At 38.3% G+C, this 26,862-nt stretch overlaps 2 protein-coding genes across 11 annotated transcripts in view; one reads left to right on the plus strand and one right to left on the minus strand.

Annotated features, from left to right (window-relative positions):
* Positions 1–6,476, plus strand: part of HPGDS (hematopoietic prostaglandin D synthase) — a 29,101-nt gene extending 22,625 nt beyond the window's left edge. For all 8 annotated transcript variants that reach the window (XM_084897283.1, XM_084897285.1, XM_084897289.1 and 5 more), the window contains one exon: positions 3,029–6,476. In XM_084897283.1, the coding sequence (XP_084753409.1) occupies positions 3,029–3,193 (165 nt within the window). In that variant the 3' untranslated portion in view covers positions 3,194–6,476. The remainder of the gene's footprint in view (positions 1–3,028) is intronic.
* SMARCAD1 (SNF2 related chromatin remodeling ATPase with DExD box 1) overlaps positions 5,633–26,862 on the minus strand; it is a 91,913-nt gene continuing 70,683 nt past the window's right edge. For all 3 annotated transcript variants that reach the window (XM_084897074.1, XM_084897075.1, XM_084897073.1), the window contains exons 12-24: positions 25,101–25,200; positions 24,113–24,172; positions 23,935–24,010; positions 19,544–19,679; positions 18,879–19,016; positions 16,212–16,307; positions 15,997–16,114; positions 15,649–15,770; positions 13,191–13,379; positions 11,985–12,103; positions 10,692–10,874; positions 9,646–9,755; positions 5,633–6,975 (exon numbers count right to left, since the gene is read on the minus strand). In XM_084897074.1, coding sequence (XP_084753200.1) covers positions 6,914–6,975; positions 9,646–9,755; positions 10,692–10,874; positions 11,985–12,103; positions 13,191–13,379; positions 15,649–15,770; positions 15,997–16,114; positions 16,212–16,307; positions 18,879–19,016; positions 19,544–19,679; positions 23,935–24,010; positions 24,113–24,172; positions 25,101–25,200 — 1,509 coding nt within the window. In that variant the 3' untranslated portion in view covers positions 5,633–6,913. The remainder of the gene's footprint in view (positions 6,976–9,645; positions 9,756–10,691; positions 10,875–11,984; positions 12,104–13,190; positions 13,380–15,648; positions 15,771–15,996; positions 16,115–16,211; positions 16,308–18,878; positions 19,017–19,543; positions 19,680–23,934; positions 24,011–24,112; positions 24,173–25,100; positions 25,201–26,862) is intronic.

Here is a 26,862-nt window from a genome sequence, read left to right on the forward strand (position 1 = left end):
TAAACATTCTATTTCTGAGTGTAAACTATATGCAACAGTATATACTCATGTTGTACTTTATCTTAAGATAAAGTATAAGAAAAATTCATTTAGTATCTCTTTTTCAACAATGACCAACACAGTTGTCCTGGCCACCCCTAAGCCTGAGATTCTGGTCTTCAAATACTGAAGGAACCAGGGCTTCTTGGAGAAAGGCTCATTCTCAGTTTGGGACAGGAAATGTAAAAGATTAACTGGGAATTCCTTGTCATACCAGAAGGAAATAAATTCTCAAAGCCAACAGGAGTTGTGTCCAAAGGTCTCAGAAGTCAACCTGAAGAGGCTCCTACTGGCCAAAGATAATTCAAGCTGCAGTAAGAATGTTAACTGCAATGGACTGAAACAAATCAAAATGAATGAATCCATGAGTATGACCACCACAACCAAACACACAGACATATACAACCCCCCAAACCAAGTTTCACTGGTTACTTTTAGAAGATTCTACAGAGCCAAATTATTATTATGAAAACAAACAGAAAAGTGGGAGGTTTGAATAAAACCAGTTGTTGTATCTCAAGATAATAAAAATTGATGGCCAAATTTGTCTTCATAAAAACATTTTAGTCAATAAATTAGGAGAGATTAAAATAAAATATCACTGCCCTAGCCAGTTTGGCTCAGTGGATAGAATGTGGGTCTGCAGACCAAAAGGTCCCAGGATCAATTCAGGTCAAGGGCACATACCTTGGTTGCAGGCTCCTCCCCGGTCCTGGTCAAGCCTCCTGCAGGAGGCAACCAATCAATGTGTTTCTCTCACATCGATTGTTCTATCTTTCACTCTCTAAAAGAACAATGGAAAAATACCCTTGGGTGAGGATTAACCAAAATAATAATAATAATAATAATAATAATAATAATAATGAAATATCATCATCGATGTTTCTTTGTCTCACCTTTTCCCTTCCACTCTTTCTAAAAAATCAACAGAAAAATATCCTCAGGTGAGGATTAACAACAACAACAAAAATAAAAATAAAAAAGAAAGAAAAGAAAGCAAGCTACTAGTCCACATTTGAACTTCACTTTTTGAGCCAAAGTAATGTCATCCAGATTCGTTTCTAGTCACAAAGGGGACAAGGATATAAAAAAAGTATACAAAAGTAGGACCAGCCTGTCATCATCATGGTCAATCTTATAGTCAGACACCTTTATTTTAAATCATCTGATGTGATACAATATAATGTGTGTTAGCCAGAAATACTAACTTAAAACTATGAACTCTTGCCTTGGCTGGGTAGCTCAGTTGGTTAGAGCATCATCCTGATACGCCAAGGTTTTGGGTTTGATCCTGGTCGGAACACTTTTAGGAACAATGAATTCATAAATAAGTGGAACAACAAATCGATGTTTCTTTCTCCCTCTCTAATATAGATAAACTAGAGTCCTGGTGCACGAAATTTGTACACTCGGGGCTAGGGGGGGGGGCATGTCTCTCAGCCCTGCCTGTGCCCTCTCACAGTTTGGGAGCCCTGGGGAGATGTCCGACTGAAGGCTTAGGCCTGCTCCCTGATGGCTTAGCACTGCCGTGGAGGTGCGAGAGGCTCCTGCCACTGCCACTGCACTCGCCAGCCATGAGCCTGGCTTCTGCCTGAGTGGTGTCCCCCTGTGGGAGTGCACTGACCACCAGGGGGCAGCTCCTGCATTGAGCATGGTCATTGTGCATCATAACAACTGGTCATTCCACCGTTTGGTCAATTTGCATATTAGCCTTTTATTATATAGGATACAAATTAAAAAACAAACAATAAATTCCATAGGTATAACTTACACCCTATTCCTTTACATTCTGCAGTGTAAAAGAACAAGGTAAACAAGGAGATGATCACACAAACCATGAAGTAAGGACATTGTATAGGACTAGTGTGGAATCCTAACTAATTCAGTGATTGAAAAAAAATGGTGCTGTTCTAAATTAAAGGGAGTTAAAGGACACAACCAGATAAAATGCATGGTCTTAAAATGGATTCTGCTTTGTCCTATGAAGAACATTTTGGAACAGATGGAAAAGTATTGATTGTGTATTAGATAAGATGAAAATATAGTCAGAGAGATGAAGATTAATCAAGTTATAAGAGTATGTACTGTAAGATCTCATCTTTCTAAAAATGCACACACACACAGAATACCACCTTATATACAGAAGTTAATATTAGTGCCCTCTGAATGTTGGGAATATGGTGTTATCGGTAATTTTCTATCATACACGCTATTGGACCTTGAATGCCAGATTCTTGAGTTTCAATTTCATAGAAATGAGCACTGAACTCAGTACAAGATCAAGCAGATGGAGTTTATTGAAAAGAGTTTGTGCACAAGGGATTTGATCAGAAAAAGAGAAGTTCTTGTAAATGGTTAGTTTGGCATGGATGCAGGAATTGGGAATGAGGATGTGGTCAGTTGTCCCACAAAGGTCATCTGGTGGCAGTTGATCCTGGGGTAGTCAGAGGATGTTTTTTGTTTAAAACATATTTTTACTGACTTCAGAGAGCAAGGAAAAGGGAGAGAGAGCTGGAAACCAATGATGAGAGAGATGCTCGGCCCCCTACTGGGCATGTGCCCTGACTGGGAATTGAACGTGACCTCCTGGTTCATAGGTTGATGCCCAACCATTGAGCCACACCCACGGGGCCACAGGATGTCTTCCGTGGTCAGTGGGCCCATAATAATGCTTGTACAAACATTCCAGTTACCATGTACTTGACAAAACAAAAATTTTGCAGACTATGATGTTAAGAAAGGATGTTATCGCCATACAATCATTCCTTTAAGGATGTGGTTAGGTTAATTTTAACTACATAATTTTACTGAAGCCAGGAAGTCATAGTCAGGCCTGTAAGATGGAGTTCAGATGTGACCCCTATACTGTCTCACATACATTCCACTTTTGTAATAACAAAAGATTACTTTGAATTAAAAACAAAACTATTTTTTAGATTAAGAAGTTATGCTTTTACATTGACGTGGAAATTTGTTTCCTTTCAATCAGGTAACTTGGGCAGATTTCTACTGGGAAATTTGCAGCACTACCCTTTTGGCCTTGAAAGCTGACTTGTTGGACATCCATCCCAGGCTGGTGGCATTACGGAAGAAAGTCCAGGCCATCCCTGCCATTGCTGACTGGATACTTCGAAGGCCCCACACCAGACTCTAGTCTAGGGGTTCCTGCTGCCTCCAGGAATGACTTGGCTGTTCGCTCCCACCAGATAAGAAGCTACACCAGCCTGTCCCCCCTCCCCCACTCCATCAAGACTCCCATTTCCCATATTCTGTTTGAAAAGGAAAAAAAAGGACATTTAGTTGTCAGTATCCATACCCCCACCCTCCACCCCTCCACCCCCCGACAAGAATACTTAGAACACTTATAACCGAGAAAAAATAGTTTAAGACCTCACCTTGCACCAGTTGTCATGCATTAATTTTGGCCACAATAGCTTATTAAATAACACATCCCCCCCTGAAAATGGTTTGGATTTCAGTTACCATGGTAACTGTGAGTAACTGTATTAAGTATAAACCCTGTTGCTAGCTCTTCAGCCCACAAATCTCTATGTAAAAAAGATGCACAGCAAGACCATGACCAATGATGTCACTTCATTCAGTCTGTTAATGGTTGGTCCCTGCACATCTGTGTTATTCACCTACAGACAATAAAGTGTTGTTTATTGGCTGCTTGTTTCTCTGTGATAAACCATCTTACAAAAGTGGGTAATTGAATAAGGGAACTCACTAATGAAGATGAAAATGAAATATAGTGGCAACCATACTTTGGTAAAAACTGCTGTTTGAATTTTAACCCTGCTAAGTCTGGCTCCTGCCTGATTAAACACGGAATACATACCTCAGCTTCCAGGTGGAGACCTGGAGGCTAAGGCAATTTTCCCTTGCCTGGGACCAGGACCACAGGAGATTGATTCCCACTGACTCAGTAGCTTCAGGGATAGAAACTGTAGATAACCTTTAGAGACTAACTGCTGAGCTCTGCTTCTGTGTTATCGGCTAAAAAGATAAGGCCACATTCCAATGTCCAGCAGGATGTGACTAGCAGCTACCCTGCAGGCTAACCCCAGTGTTTGGAACATATTCTTTAGGATTTAGAATTTAGAACAAAGGAAAATTCCTGTGGTTTGAACCTTTAAAAGGGACTGCCTACCCCTGAAACGGTGCAGTTGTGTGGAGACCACCTGCATGTGGTGCTCTTGCGGCTGTCCTGGCCAGATATTTCAATAAATCCTTGCCTGCTTTTTTTTAATTAATCATCAGCCTCCGGTGGTCTTATTTTGAACCCAGGTTTTGACTCCACAACAGAAAATGCAATAAAGAAATGAAAGTGAAACAATTTTTGGACTGGAACCGGATTCTTTGTCCGCTGGAATCGAAGAATGAATCCACGAATAGAGGCTAGTATAGCAAAGGCATTTATTATACAGCAGAGATTATTGACAAACAAGTACAGACTCCCACGTGGGGAGGGGGGGACGGAAGGGTCCCACCGGCTTCCTGTTTTCATTCTATTATCCCATCTGCAACCTAAAGTAAATGTCTCCTCAATGAGCAAGTGAAAGAATATGAATGATTCAGAGCAGAAATTGAATTGCATATTATAATCAGGAAAAAAACAACAACACATACTTTGGTAAGAGTTAAAAAAATCAATTTAATTTCATGAACTATTTAAGGGTCTCACTTAAGGTCACACAAATAGTAATCAAATCTCTTGATAACTCCCATTTAACCAATATACAATAACACCAATAACTGGGAACAATATTAATGTTTCAATATCAGTACTTTCTGGCATCAATTTAAGACTATAAGCGTCAGGAATATAATTGTGAAAACATATAAAGTGTAGGTCTTTCCATCTTTGCGTGACGTACTAAAAAAGGCTGCTTCAGTTGGTCAAGATATTACTCCAGTAACCATGGCCTCATATACTCCCTTTACTAATCAATGGGTTGTATTTACTGACATCAGCCAAATGAAGGCACTCATGAGAACAGATCCCTACATAATAAATTCCAGTTTATTAAGAAACAGACAATATAAAGCATGTAATATGACCTAATTTGTGCTCAATATTTTTATTTTTAAGGGTAAAGATAGGGTTAAAAACTATTAAAAAGGGTGTGAAATGCAACTTAAGATCACAAATATTTTTATTAGGCCCCAGACATAATAAAGCATTAGAGGGAGAACCCAACTACATTTCATTGAAGATAAAAATATGGTTTTAACAAAAGAAATAGCCTCTCAATGAAGATACATTAATACAAAAAAGTTATGAGAAATCTATTGTAATATTTTAAAAGGTAATATTCTTAAAAAATTGACAATAATTTGGGTACTGTGATGCAGGAGGAGCCAGTAATATTTTCCCGATTCCTTTTAGTCCCCATACTAAAATAAACGGAATATCTTTAATATACCATCAAGATTGGGTACGTGTACTGAGCCATGATTTTTCAGAGTCCACAATATCTGAAGAATCACTATCAGAGTTTCATTAGCCTTCTAACTACAGAGGACTGTATTACCCTAGAATCTTAGCAAGTCAGGATGCCTGGAAAGTATAATCTCCAATTAACAAATCTTTGATTTATAAATAACTTTATTTATAATGGTATTTACATAATAAAAACAAAACACATGAAACTCAAGTTATACAAAAAAATTTATGTGTAATAAAAACAGCAATATAGACTGACAGGCAAAATTTTAAAGAAAGACTTAATAAAGAGTTAAATATCAAGTAGACAACTTTACTTCTAAGTTTCACTTTGTCACCCACACTGAATTGGAATTGAAAAATGGCTCTCTTCAGGAGGTCCTGTACTGGAATTTCTGGAACCTGGTAAATCATACTTTATAAGAAGGTAAAGGTAATGACCTATTTCCATGCAGTACCTAATGCTTCCTTAACATGAAGTCACATTCAGTCTGCTTTGAAGTGAAATAGCCTGTTAATCTGTTCTGCCAGGCTAGAAAAAAATGTCACCAACATTTTGCTGATGTGTGGAGATGTGGCAGAATAACCACTATTTAGAGAGTAAAAAGAACTGGAACAGAAATGACTGGGCAACAGTTTCAAGAGAAGCAAAAGCCAGGAGAGGGAAATCAATGAAAACATGCACAGGAATGGGCAGAGTAATATACGCACAATTAACGCAGTTGGGAAATGAACAGAAGGAATTAATTATTCCATGGAGCAAGATAAGGGCTTAGATACTATTCACTGGAAAACAACTTAGTGCCTAGCCAAATGTATTTAACGGAAGTAGTTGGGAGGACCTGGGGTGTAAGTATATGGAATGCCACCTTTAAATTCAGGTTGAGTTCTTGTTGACAGTGGTGAACATCTGCTTCAAATAGCAATAAAATGAAAGCTATATAATCTATACAGCTGTATTTTTTAAACCTAACGTAATAAAAAAGAACTTCAAATAAGACAAGCAAAAACAAGACATAAGCATTGTCAAATAAGGCACATGTAAAAATCTACACACATTATCCAGTGAAAGACAATATATATATATTTGGAGGTAGAAATAATTACAAAAATACTGACATTTCTAAAGCATTAGCATATTTGTTACAAACAATCACCAACTAATCCCCATTCAGAAAACTGTTTTGTAAAATGATTATTCAACATCTTTACGACTACATATTTGTGGCTTTTATTGAAACTTTATATGTGAGCTTCGGGAGAATTCAGTTAGTGGCAAAAAAGTTGTCCATACTATGAGAAATGTAATATGGAAATTATAAAAAGTTACAAATGTTCACAAACCCCATGGTCATCATAATGTAAATGTCCTTGAATGCACCAAGTTGATATTTCCTCATCGATCAGGAATTCACAATTCTTATTTCATAGGCCCATTGACGTTTTGAGTAATGTGGCTATATCTGCTGGCATGCTTCCTTCGTCTCCTGCAGGTTAGAAAGTAGCATTAAGAGTTTAATAAAAATACTTTTTAATATTTCATAAAATATATTCTTTCTCTCCAATTTTTGCTACTCTGGTGAATTCCTAATCATCTTTCAAGGCCCCGTTTGCTTCAGTGGCATTTTCTGTTAAAATATTTCCAAATATGTCTGGATGGTGTGGCTCAGTGATTAAGTATCCACCCATAAACCAGTCACAGTTAGATTCTATGTCAGGGCACATCATCAATGTTTCCATCTCTCCCTCCCTCTCCATTTCCTTTCCGCTCTCTGAAATTAATAAAAATGTTTTTAAAAAATCTCTTCGAATTCCTCTGTACATTAGAGCTGCTTCCTCTGTGCTCATGCTCCTATTGACAGTATGGCATCACAAACTATGTTGCTGATTTGATATCCTATCTAACAAAAAAGTAATATATGCAATATGTAAATTAATCATCACTCTACTACACCCACAAACCACGCCCACAAGCCAATCAGGAGTGAGTATGCAACTTAACACAATCAAGATGGCTGCGGCCATGGAGAGAGCAGGAAGCTTGGGTTTCCCTGGTAATGGAGGAAGCCAAGCTTTCCGCACACCCTGGCTGGCCTAAGCCTCTACTCAAGGCTACAAAGTTTCAATTATAGAAGATAAATAAATCCCAGATACCGGGGCCTCCACTTGGGTTGCCGGGGTGTGTGTGTGTGTGTGTGTGTGTGTGGTGGCAGCCAGCCTGCAAACCACCCAGGCCCCCGCACTGGCCGCCCCACGGAAACCCCCACCCTGATCTGGGACACCCTTCAGGGTAAACCAGCTGGCCCCACCATGCCCCATGCCTCTATCCTATCTAATAAGAGAGAAATATGCAGATAGAGCATCACAAACAAGTACACACAAGATGGCTGTCACCATGTAGACACAAGATGGCCACCACAAGAGGAGGGCAGTTGGGAGGGACCAGGCCTGCAAGGGAGGACAGTTGGGGGTGATCAAGCCTGCAGGGGAGGGCAATTGGGGGTGACCAGGTCGGCAGAGGAGGAAAGTTGGGGGCGACCGGGCCAGTAGGAATGGGCAGGTGTGTGTGTGTGTGTGTGTGTGTGTGTGTGTGTGTGGGGGGGGGGGGAGAAGGACCAGGCCTGCAGGGGAGGGCAGTTAGGAGCAAACGGACGACAGTGGAGCAGTGAGGCATCAATCAGACGGCAGGAGTGGTTAGGGGGTGATTAGGCTGGCAGGCAGAAGCAGTCAGGGGCAATCAGGAAGGCAGGCATGTGAACAGTTGGGAGCCAGCAGTCCTGGATTGTGAGAGGGATGCCAGATTGAAAAGGGTGCAGGCTGGGCTGAAGGACACCCCCCACCCGTATGGTAATACATTTCAGTGTAGTAATTTGATAGTTTATTGAAGCAGTAGGTTAATAAGATAAACCTTTATCATAATAAAACATTTTAACTAAGCAAGAATTTATTCTGAGCAGTGAAACAGTCTAAAAAATTCTAGTGTTTGTGCTAGAAAGGTGAAATAATCCAAATATAATGATCCCAGCGTGGGACTGGGCCTCAACAAGCAGTCGGACATTCCCCTCACAATCCAGGACAGCTGGCTTCCAACTGCTCGCCTGCCTGCCTTCCTGATTGCCCCTAACTGCTTCTGCCTGCCAGCCTGATCACCCCCTAACCACTTCCCTGCCGCTTAATTGATGCCTAACTGCTCCCCCGTCACCTGTTTGCCCCCAACTTCTCTCCTATGCTGGCTTGATCGCCCCCAACGGCCCTCCCTTGCAGGCCTGGTCCCTTCCAACTATCCTCCCCTGCTGGCCATCTTGTGTCCACATAAGAGCAGGATCTTTGACCACATGGGGGAAGCCATCTTGTGTACTGGAGTGATGGTCAATCTGCACATTACTTTTTTATTAGATAGGATAGAGGCCAGCTAGTTTGCCTTGAAGGGTGGCCCGGATCAGGGTGGGCTCCCTTGGGGTGTGGGGCGGCCTGAGCAAGGGGCCTATGGTGGTTTGCAGGCCAGCCACGCCGCCCAGTGAACCAAATGGAGGCCTTGGTATCTGGGATATATTTACTTTTTACAATTGACACTTTGTAGCCTGGAGCGGAGCCAAGCCTCCTGCTCACTCCATGGCCAGCAGCTATTTCTGTTTGGATTTGTTTACCTTCTATAATTGAAACTTTGTAGCCTTGAGTGGAGGCTTAGGCCAGCAAGGGAAGGCGGAAAGCTTGGCTTCCTCCATTGCCAGGGAAACACCTCTTTCCTGCTCTCTGTGGCTGTAGCCATCTTGGTTGGGTTTATTTGCATACTCGCTCACATTGGCTGGTGGGTGTGGCTTGTGGAGCGGATTGATGGTTAATTTGCAGATTACTCTTTTTATTAGGTAGGATTATAGATACAATTTTAACTTATTTCTGGAATGTTTTGGTGTCAGAGATAAGGAATAGAATAGACAGAATTTTCCAAAATCAAAGTGTTTATTTACATCAATTCTGGCAAAATTATCTTAGTTATTGCTGTACTTTTGAAATGAGTATCTCTCTTTTCTCCTATACCATCCCTAAACTGTATGCCAGTTAAGTACACCAGATCATCTTTGTTACCCTTTTGTATTACTAATTTGTTGTATTTCCATATAAATAAATACTGAAGTTTCTGCTTATAAACAACTTACCTTCATCTACTGTGGTCATATCTTGCTCTAGTTTCAATTTCTGTTGGTTAATTTTTAGCATAGACTCTTCAATCGTTCCTTGGCTTATTAATTTTATAACTAGTACTTCTCTAAATAATAAAACATATGTCCATTGGTTAATAAATATAAAATGTTTAGATACATATGAACTATATAAATCATCTTAGAGTTCTATAAGAATATTTTTTAAAATGTGTAACAAATATGTACATAACTTTGAATTTCTTTATTCAAACTACTTCAAATGGACGTTTTCTGAGCATGTCACTTTCAAACATCCTTTCTTACTAATCCAAGAGAAGTGAGAAATAATTTGTACTTTAAGTAGTACTGGGTTTACAACAATCAGTTCTGGGTTCAGATAGGTAATCCCATTTTAAAAAGGAACATGCTTTAATTATTAGATTCTAAGAAATAATTACATGGGAGGTTTGAACCCCACAATAGGTACTGATCCCTATTTGGTTTATAAATGAATATATCAAAATGTCTTGGAAATACTGTCAAATACTCTACAAAGAAAACATTGTCTGCTGTTTATATGTGAAAGTAGAGTTGAAGTGTAGGTATTTTTTCACCTCTACATATGGTCCTATGTATGACCAATGTCAATATTAACATCACCTAAAATATCTACAACTCAAAGAATCTATTTCCTAAGAGTAATTGGGTAGCAAAAGTATGTATATTACCAAGTCTATCTGATTCTTAAATGGTCTAACAAGCAAGTATTTTTAATTATAAATCATTTCAAAGGCACTGGCTCGTTGATAATACCACCTTTTTATTAGGTACAGAACTATTTGGGTTGGGGTGGGAGGCTATTTTGTTTTAAAAACTAGAAATTGAATAGGTTACACAGTGAAGTTCATATTCAACACTGCTGCTATAAAATACACAGCAGCCATGCTTTGATAAAAAATATACAAACTAAGTCAGGACAGCTGACAGACTATATTCTCATAGTCCATACACAATAAACTTGCATTTTATTAAAAAAATAAATTTCAACTGAAAATACTTACTTTGTCTGGCCTACCCTATGGCATCTATCTTCTGCTTGTTTATCATTGTAAGGGTTACAGTCAATATCGTGAAGTATAACAACATTTGCTGAAGTCAGGTTTATTCCTAAGCCACCAGCTTTTGTTGACAGCAGAAATACAAAGATATCCATATCGGTATTATACTCATCAATTAAATGAATCCTGTAGGATAAATATATTAGGTTATATCTCACCCAAAGGTATAAAACTGAAATGAAAAGAATCACATCACATGAAAAATAAACTTGAAGATGTAAATGCATGGTTTTTGTATTATAGCTACATTACCTGCAACTATATTATTGAAAGATCTTCCCAATTCATCAACTTCTTTTCTATAACATTTAGCTCTACTAATTCTTACTTAATTCAACTATTCAGATTTGATTAATTCCTGAAGGACTATTTTGTCCTTTGTTTAATGATTCTGGCTTCTCTGAATTCTACATAAGGCTTTTCAATCTTTAACCTTCTCCAAAGTCTGTCAACTGCTACCTACTAGTAGACAATGTAAGTATGAACTGAATCTCAAGATCAAGCTGTACTGGTGTAATCTCTTTTAGCATGACTTCCTCACTGTAATGCAGAGGGGTAGGGGAGGTGGGGGAGGGAATTCACTCTGGCTGATAAAAAATAAATCAAGCCGAAACCGGTTTGGCTCAGTGGTAGAGCGTCCGTCTGCGGACTGAAAGGTCCCAGGTTCGATTCCGGTCAAGGGCATGTACTTTGGTTGCGGGCACATCCCCAGTAGGGGGTGTGCAAGGGGCAGCTGGTCGATGTTTCTCTCTCATCGATGTTTCTAGCTCTCTATCTCTCTCCCTTCCTGTCTGTAAAATATCAATAAAATATATTTTAAAATAAATAAATAAATAAATAATGCAGTTAAACACTCTACAAAAAACATTCCTTTTTTGAAGATAACCATTTTTAACCTTTGGAAACTAAACATAACTTACTCTTAAAATATGAAAGGCCAAGATTTTAAAACAATTTTAGTTTACAGATGCTTTAGACTTTGATTTTTTAAAGAGAAAAACACTACTAAGTATACAATTATAGAACTGTTTCAAAATATACTTTCATGCAATTCAGACCAAAGAAAAAGAAAAAAGAAGAACTGTTCCTCATCTTTAGGTAATAACTGGAAGTAACTACATATAAGACTCAAAAGCAATACAATTCTATCAAGTGTTCTAGACATTTAAAATGCAAATATTTAATCTAATTTGAGGGTAAGGTGGATAGAAATTTTAGAAGGTAAAGTATACCAACCTTTCAGAAATCTGAGTCTTTCCATCTAATCTGAGGTACCTATGCTGATGATGTTTTAAAAGAGCCTCTAAAATATCCAGCATCATGGTAAATTGGCTAAATAATACAACTCTATCACCCTGTGAAAATACATATATGTATTAAATACATGGGAAGAAAAATATAAATATCTACTGTTCAACTGCTTCTTTAATAAAAATCAAGTAATCATAACTAAGGTAAAAATCTTATCTTAGTTTGTATATAAATTAATTTCTAAACTTAAGAACTAAATTCAATTTTCAGATTTGATTTATAAGGACAATAAGTAGGAGTGGCTACAAAGTACTATTTGGATTGTGATCTTACAAATTTAAGCTATTTCACATATAAACTGTAGTATTACTTAACCATTTAACATAATATCAATCATGCAGATTGAGTGTTACGTATGAAATAATGACAAGATTCTTTTTTAAAAAACACCAATATAGACATGTTCTAATAACTTCTATTTTTCTTTTGGAGGTTCGACTGAGGAAAAGTAATCAGAAAAATATACTCCTATATACCGTGGAAATTCCTTATCTGCAGGGAATACATTTCAAGATCCATAGATGCCTGAAACCAGGGATAGTACCAAACCCTACATATACTGTTTTTCCCTCTACATACATACTTTCTCACTTAAAGGAAGCACTGTACAGCTTGTCTTTGTCATATTCAAATTACTAGCATCACTACTCTTGCACTTTGGACCATTAATGAATAAATTAAGGGTTACCTGAACACAAGCACTGGGTTACACAGCCGTTCTGATAGCCAACAAATAGATGTGATAACTGAGAGAACTACTGAGTGACTAGTGTACATAGTGTAAATATGCTGGCATATACTGATTCATGTCAAGGCAAGACAGCACAAGATCGCATCACAAAACTTACAATAGTGTGCAATTTAAAACTTACGAATTGTTTATTTCTGGGATTTCTCCATTTAATATTATTGGATCATGTTTGGCTTTTGGTGACTAAAACCACAAAAAGCAAAAGGGCAGATAAGGGGGGGAACTATTGCATCTTCCCCAAATGCTCAAAATACATATTTCTAAAAGACTGCAGAACAGACAACGGCTAAAACTTTAAGAAAATCAAATCATGCCAGAATTGTCTTAAGAAGTTTAACTAATAGGGAAAACACAAAAGGAGTAGCATTCTTCTTTAATACCTTCTCTTTTAGTTCAGACAAAATGCGTGCCAAAACTCGGAATTTTCCAGAATCTAAAATCAAGTCCATGTCTAACTGGAAGTTATTAATGTGCCGATACTGTTTACAAAGTACATGTAATTCAAAGTCTGTCATAACTTCCATATCTTCAAAGATCAGGTCAGGGTTAGCTTCACAATGTGTAGGTTCCTAAAAGCAAAACATACAATACACATACTTCAAAATTAAGATAATTTATTGTTCATATCTGATAAAATATTTAAATCATAGAAATTTTAGGACCATAGTTGTAACAAAGAAAACCAATATTTTTTAGGTACAATAATTGGGGGAAATTCCTATATTTTAGAATTACATAATGAAATATTTACAGATGAAATAAAATCTGGAATTTATTTCATAATAATCTTGGGGAAGGGACTAGATGGAACAACAGTAGTGATACCGTTGTGCAATGCTGGTGGGACTGCATAGTGGTTTAAATAACCATGTGTTTAAATAATCACAATAACACTATGGACAACAATATGGAGATATATCAAAAACTAAAAACAGATCTATCATACAACTCAGTAATTCCACTTATGGCACTTATCCGAAGAAGACAAAAACACTAATTTGAAAAGATATATGCATTTCTATATTCAGTGCATTATTATTTACAATAGCTAAGATATGGAAGCAATCTAAGAGTCCATAGATGGATGAAGAAAATGTGATACATACGTACAATGAATATTACACAGCAATAAAAATTATGAAATCTTGCAATTTGCAATAACAGGGTATTATGCTAAATGAAATAAATCAGACAAAGATAAATACCATCTGGTATTACTTAGATGTAGAATGTAAAAAAACATACAAAAGAAAACAAATGAAAAAACAAGAACAGAATCATAAAAATAGACCAAATGGGCAGTTGCCTGAGGGGAAGGGGAAGGGAGAATGGTTAAAAAAAAAAAGGGGGGGGGGGGGGGAAATATAGTCAGTAATCTTATATAATAAAGAGATAATATGCAAATGGTCATTATGCCCTCATAATCCATCACCAGGAGGCGAAGGGGGCAGGGCCTCGATGCGGCGTGTGTGACGTGGAGGTGAGGCCCAGTGGCTTCATACAGCGAGGCCTGGGGGTCCCAAGACTGCGCAGCATGGAGGCAGGACCCCCAATGGGTGGACGGGGCCTACCTCTTTGGGGTGATCAATTGTGGACTCCTACACTGTGAGAGGGCACAGGCCTGGTGGGGTGATCCACCCCCGCCCCCCACCGTCTGGAGTGCATGAATTTCATGCACTAAGCCTCTAGTGATGTAATAAGTTTGTGGTAGCAAATTATAAACAGTATTAGTGAGTGATCACATAAAATATAAAAATGTCAAATTACTATAAGGTACACTTGAAATTAATATAACACTTAAATAAATAGATAAAAAATAAACAGAGTAGTGTCATTCCAGATAATAATTGCAGAAAACGTGTGAAGGTTATATGGGCAGAGGATTTCATTATACAATTCTCTCTACTTTTATATGTTTGAAATTTCATAGTAAGTTTAAAATAATAGTTTAAAAAAAAAATCAAAACAAATGGCTGCTGCCCAGCCAGGGGGGTCAGAGGTTGAGTAATGACTTATAAACCAGGAGGTCAGGGTTTGATACCAGAAGATCAAAGATAGATTTCCAGTTGGGCATATATCCAGGTTGCAGGCTCAATGACCAGTGTGGAGTATTCAGAAGGCAGCCAATCAATGATTCTCTCATTGTTGATATTTCTAACTCTCTCCCTCTCCTTCTCTGAAATCAATAAAAAATATTTTTTTTTAAAAAGAAAAAAAATATATATATATATATTTTTTTTAAAGCAAATTTTTTTATAAAAAAAACTTTTAACAGGAGAAATATGAGTAGTTGCTAAAGAAGAATGAGGTAAAAAAATAAAGAGTAATGGTTAAAACTATATACAAAATAAAGGATAAAATGGAAAAAAAAAAAAGAAAAATTACTATGTAGGTCATAAAATCTGAGAAATCTTTTGGTAAAAAAAATAAATAAGTATATTATGAAGACTAGATCAAGAATTGGCAAACTTTTTCTGCAAAGGGCCAGACAGTAAATATTTTAGATTTTGTAGGCTAAATGATCTGTTTGGCAAACATTCAACTCTGCCCTTTTATTGAGAAAGCAGTCACAGACAACACCAAAACAAAGGCTGTGGCTGTTAGAATAAAACTTTATTTGTCCCTCTGGAGATAGTTGGCTGATTCCTGGTCAGTCCTTAACTTTTATGTCTCCCAAATTATCTTGAACTTGGACTTAAAACAAGTTTTTTTTCTTAAATGTGGTTAAAGGGTTAATACGCTTATTAGGTTCAATGGTCTGACTTTTAGCCTAACAATTTAACCTCATGTTTAACAGTGGTAATAAAGCTTAGTGTTAGCATAAGATGGAATCTTTACCTTTAGCATAAGCTGGGACATTTCCTTGAGTTTTTCAGCTGTGTAATATTGGCGATGTAATAAGGGATGATTGGCCATTTTTCTCAATTGCATCATGACATTGCACATTTCTGTGTTTTTTTCTGTGATCCAAAGAGACAGATTTTTTAAAAATACAAAAAAACAAGCTGACAGCTGTTTGTTGAAATATATCTCAATGCAAAGAGCTAAAATTATATTTCAATGCAAACAAAGAGCTAAAAAATTAACACTAACTTAAAAAAATGAGTGAAGCCCACTATGAGTAAACAAAATGCAGCCCTAGGACAAGATCATTTTTCACGAAAAATTATGAAAATCAGGTTATACCCAAGTTATTGATAGACTTTTTCAATTTGCTGAAAAGACCCAGGTAGAGTTGCTCCTGATTCTCCGACATGGGACACACCTCAATCTGGTCCTTCTTGGGGGGCAGCTGCTTGAGAACCTGAGCGAGGAAACCAGTTTAAGTAAAACAATCAGATAAAGACGAACACAGACTTTTAAAAATCAATCATAATAAAAAATATGCAGAGAAGAGTTACCTCATCTTTTACTCTTCTGAGAATAAATGGTTTTATAATCTGTTTTGCGTGTGCTATTCTCTCCTTTTCGTATATACTTTGCTCATCTGCTGGTTTCTAAGTAAAATAAGAACATATCCTTTTAGAAATTATATTCATTTAAATGGTGACAATAACATTATACAACATGAAATTTTTGTTTTGCATAGAAACTCCATTTATTTAGATGGAACTTCACATTTATATTATATACTTCTTAAAGCTACATAAGTATTTTGAGATTTCATGACATGTAAATTGTATATTCTCCTGAACTGCTCTAAGTTCACAATGTTTTCAGAAGTCATTAGCTGATGAGTTGTTACTGATTACCTAGAGAACATAATGAAAATGTGTGTGCGTGAGAGAGCCCAGGGCGACAGCGCCGAGCCGGGCAGAGAAACTCACAGCCTCCCTGCCTCTCTGGCCCAGGCTTAGGGGTGAAGCCACCAGGGCTCCTTCCCCTTCTCAGCCTCCCTCCAGGGTCCCTTTAAGACAGGGCTGGTCCTCTCCTCTCCGAAGTTAACCCCTCGAAATCCCAGTGGCCCCCTCGGCTGCCAACCCGGTGGGTGGAGGAGGCGGGGGAGCCAGGGCAGGGGAGAGGGTTCGGAGGTCTGGGAGGGAGAAGAAGACAAGGGAGCAGGGAAGGCGGCCACGAAGTGGAGTGGAGCTGGTGAGGAGCCCTTCCTGTGCCAGGCGGACGGAGCCAAAGCCGGGAGCCCGGAGCTGGGGGGAGGGCCGGGGACAGCCCGGCCCTGCCCCCTCCCCCTCTGTGTGCCCAGCAACTTCTGAGCAAAGTTTGGCAGAGATCGCGCGGAGCCCGAGGATGGGCAGGGTCCCGCTGGCCTGGTGGCTGGCTCTGTGCTGCTGGGGCTGCTTGGCCCCCAACGGTGAGTGATGGGGCCTGAGGGGCAAGACCACCTGTGGAGGGGCTGGGGGAGGCGGGAGAGGAGGGGTGGATGGCAGGTGGTCCAGAGCTGGCTCAGGGAATTTTCTTGGAACAACAGAGAGGGAGACAGGGAGACCTGGAGACACAGAGACAAACCCAGAGAGGCCCCGGGGACACAGCAGGGCTCTGAGAGAGGAACAGCGGGACAAGAAATAGAAACTAGGAGAGTCAGAGACAGAAGAGATGCACACCCTGAGAGACAGACACCAAGGAGAAGCTGAAGGCAGGGGTTGGTGCTGGGCTTGAGTCGGGGCTCTGGGGAGAGGCTGAGACGGGGGCTTCCAGGAAGGAATGTTCCAGAAAGGAGTACTCAGAACGACAGTGGGATGGCGAGGGCTTGCCACCCCCCCCCCCCCACACACACACACACACACTTGTCCCTGCCCCACCATTGTCTGTCTGCTCCATCTCTGGGACGAGGCTCTGTCTCAGGCTCCAGCTCTACCATCTCAGTGCCTCTCCCTCCCTCTCCCTCTCCCAGTCTCTGCCTTTATCTCTCCCTGTCTCTATCAAAGTCACTGCCACCACTCCCACCCCCCCACCCCCAGGGTATCTCTTCATCTCTCACCCTCTGTCTCTCTCTGGTCTCTGATCCTTTCTATCTCTGACTCCCTCTGCTCAACTTTTCTCTGGCTTCTCTCCCTGCCATCTCTCCTTTTCTCTCTCCCTCCCTTCCCCTCTCCCTCTCCTTCCCTCCCTAATAAAAAAAAAAAAAAATCGATAAAAAAAAAAAGTGTGTGTGTGCGCGCGCGTGCACGAGAGAGAGAGAGAGAGAGAGAGAGAGAGAGAGAGAGAGAGAGAGAGAGAGAGAGAGAGAAAGAGAAAAGGTGAGATGTAGGGTATGAGAGAGGTAAAACACTTGTATTTAATTGTGGAAAACGACCCTAAAAGAAAACTAGTACAGGTGATGCGAATCATGTGATCTAAAAGAAAATGGGCATAGTTATTAGTCAAAACTGGTTAATTTTGAAGAATTAAAGAAATGTGGAATTTTATTCTAAAATGTAAAGGTATCCTTCATATCCTATGAACTGCTAGGTCATCAAGTGAGAAAAAATTCATCAGTGAAAGTTAAAAAGGCAGTTAATTGTAGCAGAAGACTATCATAGAAAATGCATGCAAAATATGTTATGACAGAAGAATTAAGAATCTATATTAACATTGCTGTATGAAAGAACTTAGGAGTTTTTGAAGACTGTATTGTGCTTTTTCTAAGCAATCAGGAGAAAATTAACAAGATTTTCATCTAAACAAATTTCTTTATTGTAACTTTTAGAAACTGTTACTATTGTATTTGTGAACTTTTATTTCAAAACGTATGTTGCAGGATATGAATTTTCCATCTTTGCCTACTTCTAAAGTTTAGCCATTTAAAAAAATGCCAATTTTCCTGACCAAAATTTTAATAAAGAAAAAGCAATGATCAAAACTTTTCCCAAATATTATACATCAGAGCCTTCCACTAATTTAGAATTGTTATTCTTCAGAAAATTAGCATGATAAAAACCAAAACTTTTAGACACAGATTACAGAAGTCACCAATTCATTTCTCAGTGGGTTTCGCTGATTTCTCAACTTATCCAAGAATAGGATATTGACTATTTAAATTTCAAAATGAAAACAAGAAAAAAGACAAAATAGAATAACCTAGGTAAAACACAAAGTAACATATTTGGGAGAAAATATGAATTTATGCTTACTGTCTTAGAAGAAAACATCCTTCGTATTTCACTTGTGCTACTACTAAACATGTGTGGCATAACAAAATTCAACAGCGACATGAGTTCTAATAGATTATTCTGTACAGGTGTGCCTGTGAGCAGCAAACGGTTATTTGCCTGTGAATGAAGGTAATTAAGATTAGTTGGTTTTTTAAATCATTGACACATCCTTATTTGTCTACCCTCCTCAGTGGTGGTGGGAGGGGATTAATACCATTATTAATAATGTAACTTTCTCTAATGAAAGATGAGTAATTTAAAAAATTATCATCTATTGTAATTTAAGGCAGAATGAATAAAACTAATGGTTTCACTTTTTAAGTAGGTAACTTACATCCTTAGATCACTTTACGAGGTAATGAAAATAGATTATATTTAATATCACACAGGACAGAGATGGTAAATAGAGGTTCATGAGCTATGAACGGTTTTTACAATTTTAAAGGGTTGTAAAAAAAAAAACAAAAAACAAAAAAACAGCAAAAGAACAACAGAGGTTAAATAATCCACAAAGTACTAAATATTTCCTTTTTTGGCCCTTTACAGAAAAAGTTTGCTGACCCCTGATATAAAATACTACTTACATTAAAATACATAATATGTAATGTTATCTTAATTGGAAAAAGTCACAAACACTCTCTTACATTAATGGTCATAAGGTGCTGGTAGCGAATAGAGCCCATATTCTTCAGCATATGGCCCTCATCAAAAATTGCGTAATTAAGTTTTAGTCGTCGAAAGAGACTACGGTCATCAGAACTGCTGATTGCACAATTATACCTGTCACCAAAAGAAGAGAGAAATCTCTAGGGTTATACCTTTATGAGCCTGGACACTAGTAAGATTTATTGCTTTGTACAATTATTTTTATTTATACACTTTTAATCACTGGTATCTAAAAGATACCAATAGCTGGTGCTCAAATAAATACTAATGTATTGTAAATTATCCAGTAATTATTGATGTACATGTAACCAAGTTTAAAATAGGCCAGGCCAGTGTGACTCAGTGATTGAGTGTTGACCTATAGACCAGGAGGTCTAGTTTCAATTTCTGTTCAGGCACAAGCCTTGGTTGCAGGCACAATCCTCAGTGGAGGGTGTGCAGAAGGCAACAGATCAGCCGAAACCGGTTTGGCTCAGTGGATAGAGCATCAGCGTGCGGACTGAAAGGTCCCAGGTTCAATTCCGGTCAAGGGCATGTACCTTGGCTGCGGGCACATCCCCTGTGAGGGATGTGCAAGAGGCAGCTGATTGATGATTCTCTCTCATTGATGTTTCTAACTCTCTATCCCTCTCTCTTCCTCTGTGTAAAAAAATCAATAAAAAAATTATATATATAAAAAAGGCAGCAGATCAATGATTCTTTCTCATCATTGAAGTACCTATCTTTCTCTCCTACTCTGAAATTAATAACAAAACAAATTAAAAAGCCTCCAGAGATAGTTATAAGAAAATTTAAATGTTATACTGCAATCAGACAACTTCTGCATACCTAGGAAGAAGCCAATTTTGGTTTAATGTATATGTAATCAGCACTTGTTGTACACTTCACTTCATTAATTGTTATATTTTAAAAATCAGCAGAAAAAAGGACATTAAGATATTTCTGTTAAGAACATATTACTATATTAAACCAGCACATTAGATACAAGAAATAACAGTTAATAGCAACTACAAGAGTATATAAAAATATTTTGAATGAATTACTATTATTTTTTTAAATATATTTTATTGATTTTTTACAGAGAGGAAGAGAGAGGGATAGAGAGAAACATTGATGAGAGAGAACCATTGATCAGCTGCCTCTTGCACACTCCCTATTGGGGATGTGCCCGCAACCAAGGTACATGCCCTTGACTGGAATCAAATGTGGGACCCTTCAGTCTGTAGGCCGATGCTCTATCCACTGAGCCAAACTGGGTTTCGGCTTGAATGAATTATTTTAATCATGGCCTTCTTAAAATACATAGTTAATATGACAGCATTAAATTTTCTACTAGATGTTTATGCCAATTAGCTATTAATGGTTAACTTATTCAGTTATATTATTCATCCTTATTTCTAACTCAAAATTTTCACTGAGATTGCATTGCATTTATTATTAATACTTGCAAGATAGAAATATTATAAATTATTTTGGTGGAATACCGTAAATGTTACTTTACTATTATTTTTTAAAGAAATGCTTTTTATTTTTAAAATTTTATTTAAGTACTAGAGGCCTGATACCTGAAATTCCTGCACAGGGAGAGGGGTGTGCCCCTTAGCCAGGCTGCACCCTCTCCAATCTAGGATCCATCGAGAAATGCCCGACTGCCTTTTTAGGACCCATCCCAGTGTGGGATCAGGCCTAAATGGGCAGTCGGACATTCCTCTCACAATCCAGGACTGCTGGCTCCCAACTGCTCACCTGCCTGCCAGCCTGATCACCCCTAACTGCTTCTGCCTGACAGACTGATTATCCCCAACCACTCCCGCCAGCCTGATTGATGCCTAACTGCTCCTCTGCCGGCCTGATTGGCTCTAACTGCCCTCCCCTGGAGGACTAGTTGCCCCTAACTACCCTTCCCTGCTGGCCCAGTTAGTTACCCTCAACTGCCCTCTCCTGCTGGCCCACTTGTGGTGGTCATCTTGTGTCCACATAGTGGCAGCCATCTTTGACCACATGGGGTGGCCATCTTGTGTTGGAATGATGGTCAATTTGCATATTACTCTTATATAGGACGAAATTTGTGCACGGTGTGGGAGGGTCCTTCAGCTCAGCCTGCACTGTCTCCAATCTGGGTTACCTCTCACAATCCAGTACTGCTGGTTCCCAACTACTCGCCTGCCTGCCTGCCTGCCTGATCACCCTCTAACTACTCCCCTGCCAGCCTGATTGATGCTTAACTGCTCCCCTACTGGCCCAATTGCCCTTAACTGCCCTCCTCCACCAAACTGGTCACCCCTAACTGCCCTTCCCTGCTGGCCTGGTTACCCTTAACTGTCCTCCCCTACAGACCTGGTCCCCCTTAACTGCACTCCTCTGCCGGTTCAGTCACCCCTAATTGCTCTGCTTTGCCAGCCTGGTCGCCCCCACCTGCCCTTCCCTGCAGGCCTGATCCCCCCAAAATACCTTCTGCTGCAGGCCTGGTACCCGCCAACTGCCCTTCCCAAAAGGCCTGATCGCCTCCAACTGCCTTTCCCTGCTGGCCAACTTATGGTGGCCATCTTGTGTGTTAGAGTGACAGTCAATTTGTATATATCCTTTTATTAGATAAGATTGTTGGTATATAATACTATGTTAGTTTCAGGTGTATAATATTTTTATATCTTACAATGTGATTACCTGCTAATTTTAGTAATCATGTCACTATACAAACTAATCACATTAATAACTATATTTCCCTTCACCTTTTTTACCGATCTCCCTAAACAACTCCTGACAATAATCCCTCTGCTATTTTTATGAGCCTGTTTTCATGGGTTTTTAAAGATTACACACATATGTGAAACCATATGGTATTTGTGTTTCTCGATTTGATCTATTCACTTGGCGTAATACTCTTTAGATCTATACATGTTGTTGCACAAGGCAAGATTTCGTTTTTTTAAAATCTTCACCCAAGGATATTTTTTCCATTTATTTCTAGACAGTGGGAGGGAGGGAGGAAGGGGAAAGAAACATCTACATGAGAAACATCAATGTGAAAGATACATCAATTGTTTGCCTTCCTTATGAGCCCCTAGTGGGGCTGGGGAAACCTGCAACTTTGCCTGGGAATTGAATCTGCGGTCCTTCAGTCCAAGGGCAGTTGTTTTAACCACTGATCAAACCAGCCAGGGCAGATTTCATTCTTTTTTATTGCTGTGTGATATTTCATTTTACATGTACATATATACCACGTCTCTTTTATCCATTCATATATAGGTAGACATGTAGGTTGCTTCCAAATCTTGGCTATTAATAAATGATGCATATTATCTTCTCAAATTAGTGTTTTTATTCTCTTTGGATGATAACAGCAGTGGAATTGATAGGTTATAGAGAAGATCTAATTTTTTAAGGAATCTCCAGTCTGTTTCTATAGTGACTACACCAATTTGCAGTCCCACCAATAGTGTATAAGGATTCCCTTTTCTCCAAACCCTTGCCAAACACAGTTGATTGTTGACTTTCATTTTAACTTGTGTGAGATAGTATCTCACTGTGGTTTTAATTTGCATTTCCATAATTGATTAGTGATGTTGAGAATCTTTTCATGTCCTTTGTTCATTTCTTGTCATTGAGTTGTATGAGTTTAAAAGTTACTTTAACTTACAGAATATTATAACAGCACACTTGCAATCAAGTAGACAAAATCTTTTTATAACCAGCCAACCAAACAACTAATGTACTACCGTGTTTCCCGAAAATAAGACCTACTTACAGGTTTCCTTCTGAGTGACATATAAGGCATCCCCCCAAAAATAAGGCCCCCCTAGGCTCTGTCTCAGAATGCTATAGCTAAATATGAGAGATTTGGTCCACTGATTCTGAAAGAAATGGAGTCACAAGAAATTCACCAGGAAATTCAGGAATTGGATTGTTATGATGATGTTCCAAAAGATGATGACATGATGGTCATTGAATAAATAAGTAAATTCTTGATACTGTAGGATTCACAGTTTGTCTGGTTTGTGTTGACAACTACTGTACTACCATACCGTATACAGGTAATAAATTTCCTTTATTTTCATTTAACAATAAATGTGTACCGTATTCTTCTTCATGGAAAAATAAGACATCCCCTGAAAATAAGACCTAGAGCATCTTTGGGAGCAAAAATTAATATAAGACACTGTCTTATTTTTGGGGAAACAGGGTAGCAAAAAACTGCTATCTTGCTTTTATACACGAAACTGAAAAAATGCCTGATCCTCATTGTAAGTAATTCCATTATTTTAGTTGCACAATTCTTAGCATAAACTTTCCTTCATATTAATAATATTTTTTTTTTAAACTTAGAAGCTAGACAAATTTTTTTTCAAAAAACTTTTTTCTCAATACTTACGTGGTCACAATTACATTGTATTCTTCATATTTACTATGAATGTTATATCTTATCTGTTTACGTTCTTCTTGAGAACCTAGAATTTAAAACAACATGCATTTTGATTGTACTTACTGTACTTTACTGTATGTTAAAATATTAAAAATTTTTAAATTAAAGCAAAATTACATATTCTTACCATAGTAACAGAGCACCTTCAAAGTGGGGCACCATAAATTAACTTCCCTTAACCAGTTATCTATGAAATAAAAGATATTACTTGCATCTGCTACAACAGGATATGTGTATGAAATAAAATTAACACTACAGTTTGACAAATTTTACCCAGAAATTATTTTATAAAGTAATACAAGGTGATTTTTTTTTTTTTTAAATTACAGGACCTTCCCAATTTATTCCTGATGATTACAACTGTTTGATATGGCATCAAATAAAGGGCAGAGAACCAACCATTGTATTTATAGGTGATTAATGATTTGCAATTTAAAGAAATATCATTTTTGGTTACATTCATACATACATTCCCTTACTCTATTCTACATTCAATCAATTGATTAAGAATGTAACACTAATTTGAATGCGGATGAACTGCATGGTTTCTGACACAATAAATGTTTAATTATAAATTTAAATGCACTTAATTTCTCTTAGTTATTCATCAAAACAATTTATAACTATTATGAAAACTAAATTTTATCAAATGGTCTTTGATCTATAATAATTGACTTACATTTGAGGTTTTATTCTTTAAAATAGACTTCTAGTACATTCACTCACACACATACACACACACATACACACACACACACACACACACCACACCGAGACCACAAAAATAAATATTTATCTCCACAAACTAAGAAATCAAACATACACACTTTTCTTCTCCCTACGTTAAATAGGATATAGTTAAGCCCTAGCCTGTTTGACTCAGTGGATGGAGTGTTGGCCTTCAGACTAAAGGGTCCTGGGTTTGATTCTGGCCAGGACACATGCCTGGGCTGTAGGCTCGATTCCCCTGAGTGGGGGGCATGAGGGAGGCAGCCCATCAATGATTCTCATCATTGATGTTTCTACCTCTCTATCCCTCCTCCTTCCTGAAATCAATAAAATATGTTTTAAAAAATAGTATACAGTCAAGTATGGTTGTCCACAACACTACAAACCTATAGTTGACGCAGGAACAACGATCAAATGAGGACCTTTATTACCCTCCTGATAGAGGTATGCCAGAAATGCAATGGCTTGAATAGTTTTTCCTAGGCCCTAAAATTCAAAAGACAATATATGAAATGTAAAGATAAACAAACAAACAACAAAAAAAAACCCCAAATAAATACTGGAAAATACAAAGAAAAAATATATTTCTGGTTTTGATTCCCTATATTGCAACACTATGAGAATTTCTATTCTCAGTTCTCAGTTCGTAATGAGATAAAAGAAACAAATATCCAAGGGAAATTGTAACTTAGTTTAATGTGCAAGATGTATCCTAACTTCTAGTTACTATATGACATACATTAATATGGAAGACCTTTGTAGTGCATATAAAAGATATAACTTTGGTTAACTATTTATATAAAGCAAACATTTAATACACACTAGATAGACTAAGGACAATATTCTAATGACTAATTAAATATATAACCTATTACTCAACAATTCCACCCCTAAGACCATATTCAGGATATATGAGAGAGTATTTCCACAAAAAGACCTAGGTAAGAACGTTCATACTAGTTTTATTATAAGAGCCAAACACTGGAAATGACTTAATGCCCATCAACATGAGAATAAACATGTTATAGCATACTTATACTATGGACTTCTATATGCCAATATAGTAGCTGATACATGTAAATACTCGAATGAATCTCATTAGCTTTGTATCAAAAGAACCAGAAATAAGCAGTATAATACCACATGGTTCTATTTATATAAAGTTCAAAATTAGAAAAAACTGATATGGTGATAGGTGTCCAAATGGTGATGGTAATAAAGGAACTTTCTGAGATGATTAAAATGTTGATCTGGGAGGTGATCACACAGGAGTACATATATGTAAAAATTCACTAAGGCGAGCATTTGCATGTTTTATTGCAGCTAAATTACATATCAACTAGAGGCCCGATGCATGAAATTCAAGCAAAGGGGCGGGGGTTGGGGGGTGTCTCTCAGCCCAGTTTGCACCCTCTCTAATCTGGAACCACTTGAGGGATGTCCGACTGCCCATTTAGGCCCCAATCCTAGCAGTCAGATATCCCTTTCACAATCCAGGACTGCTGGCTCCCAACTGCTTGCCTGCCTGCCTTCCTGATTGCCCCTAACCACTTCTGCCTGTCAGCCTGATCACCCCCTAACCACTCCCATGCCAGCCTGATTGATGTTTAACTGCTCCCCTGCCAGCCTGTTTGCCCCCAACTTCCCTCCTCTGCCAGCCTGGTCACCCCTAACTGCCCTCCCCTGCAGGGTTGATCACCTCCAACTGCCCTCTCTTGCAGGCCTAGTCTCTCTCAACTGCTCTCCCTTGCAGGCCTGGTCCCTCCCAACTGCCCTCCTCTGCTGGCCATCTTGTCTCCACACGGGAGCAGGATCTTTGTCCACATGGGGGCAGCCATCTTGTGTGATGGGAGTGATGGTCAATGTGATTTGGGAAAGTACAAAAACTCAGACATCTAGTAAAATAGTGGAAATGATGTTGATGAAGTTCTGATAAATGTATGAATTTATTTACTAACAAGGTCAGGTATCTATGATACATTTTAATTTTAAAGGCAGCTATGGAAAAGCGCATACAGTACAATCTTATTCATTAGTTTGATAATCAGATAGACAATAAATCCATATTCATTTGGGGTTGGGGTAGGAAGGCGGCTACAGCTAAGACAAGCAATAGAAAACTAGGAGGGGTTCAAAGGGATATAGATA

The sequence above is a fragment of the Pipistrellus hanaki genome (assembly GCF_964339955.1).
Source record: "Pipistrellus hanaki genome assembly, chromosome: 1".
NCBI classification, from domain to species: Eukaryota; Metazoa; Chordata; class Mammalia; order Chiroptera; family Vespertilionidae; genus Pipistrellus; species Pipistrellus hanaki.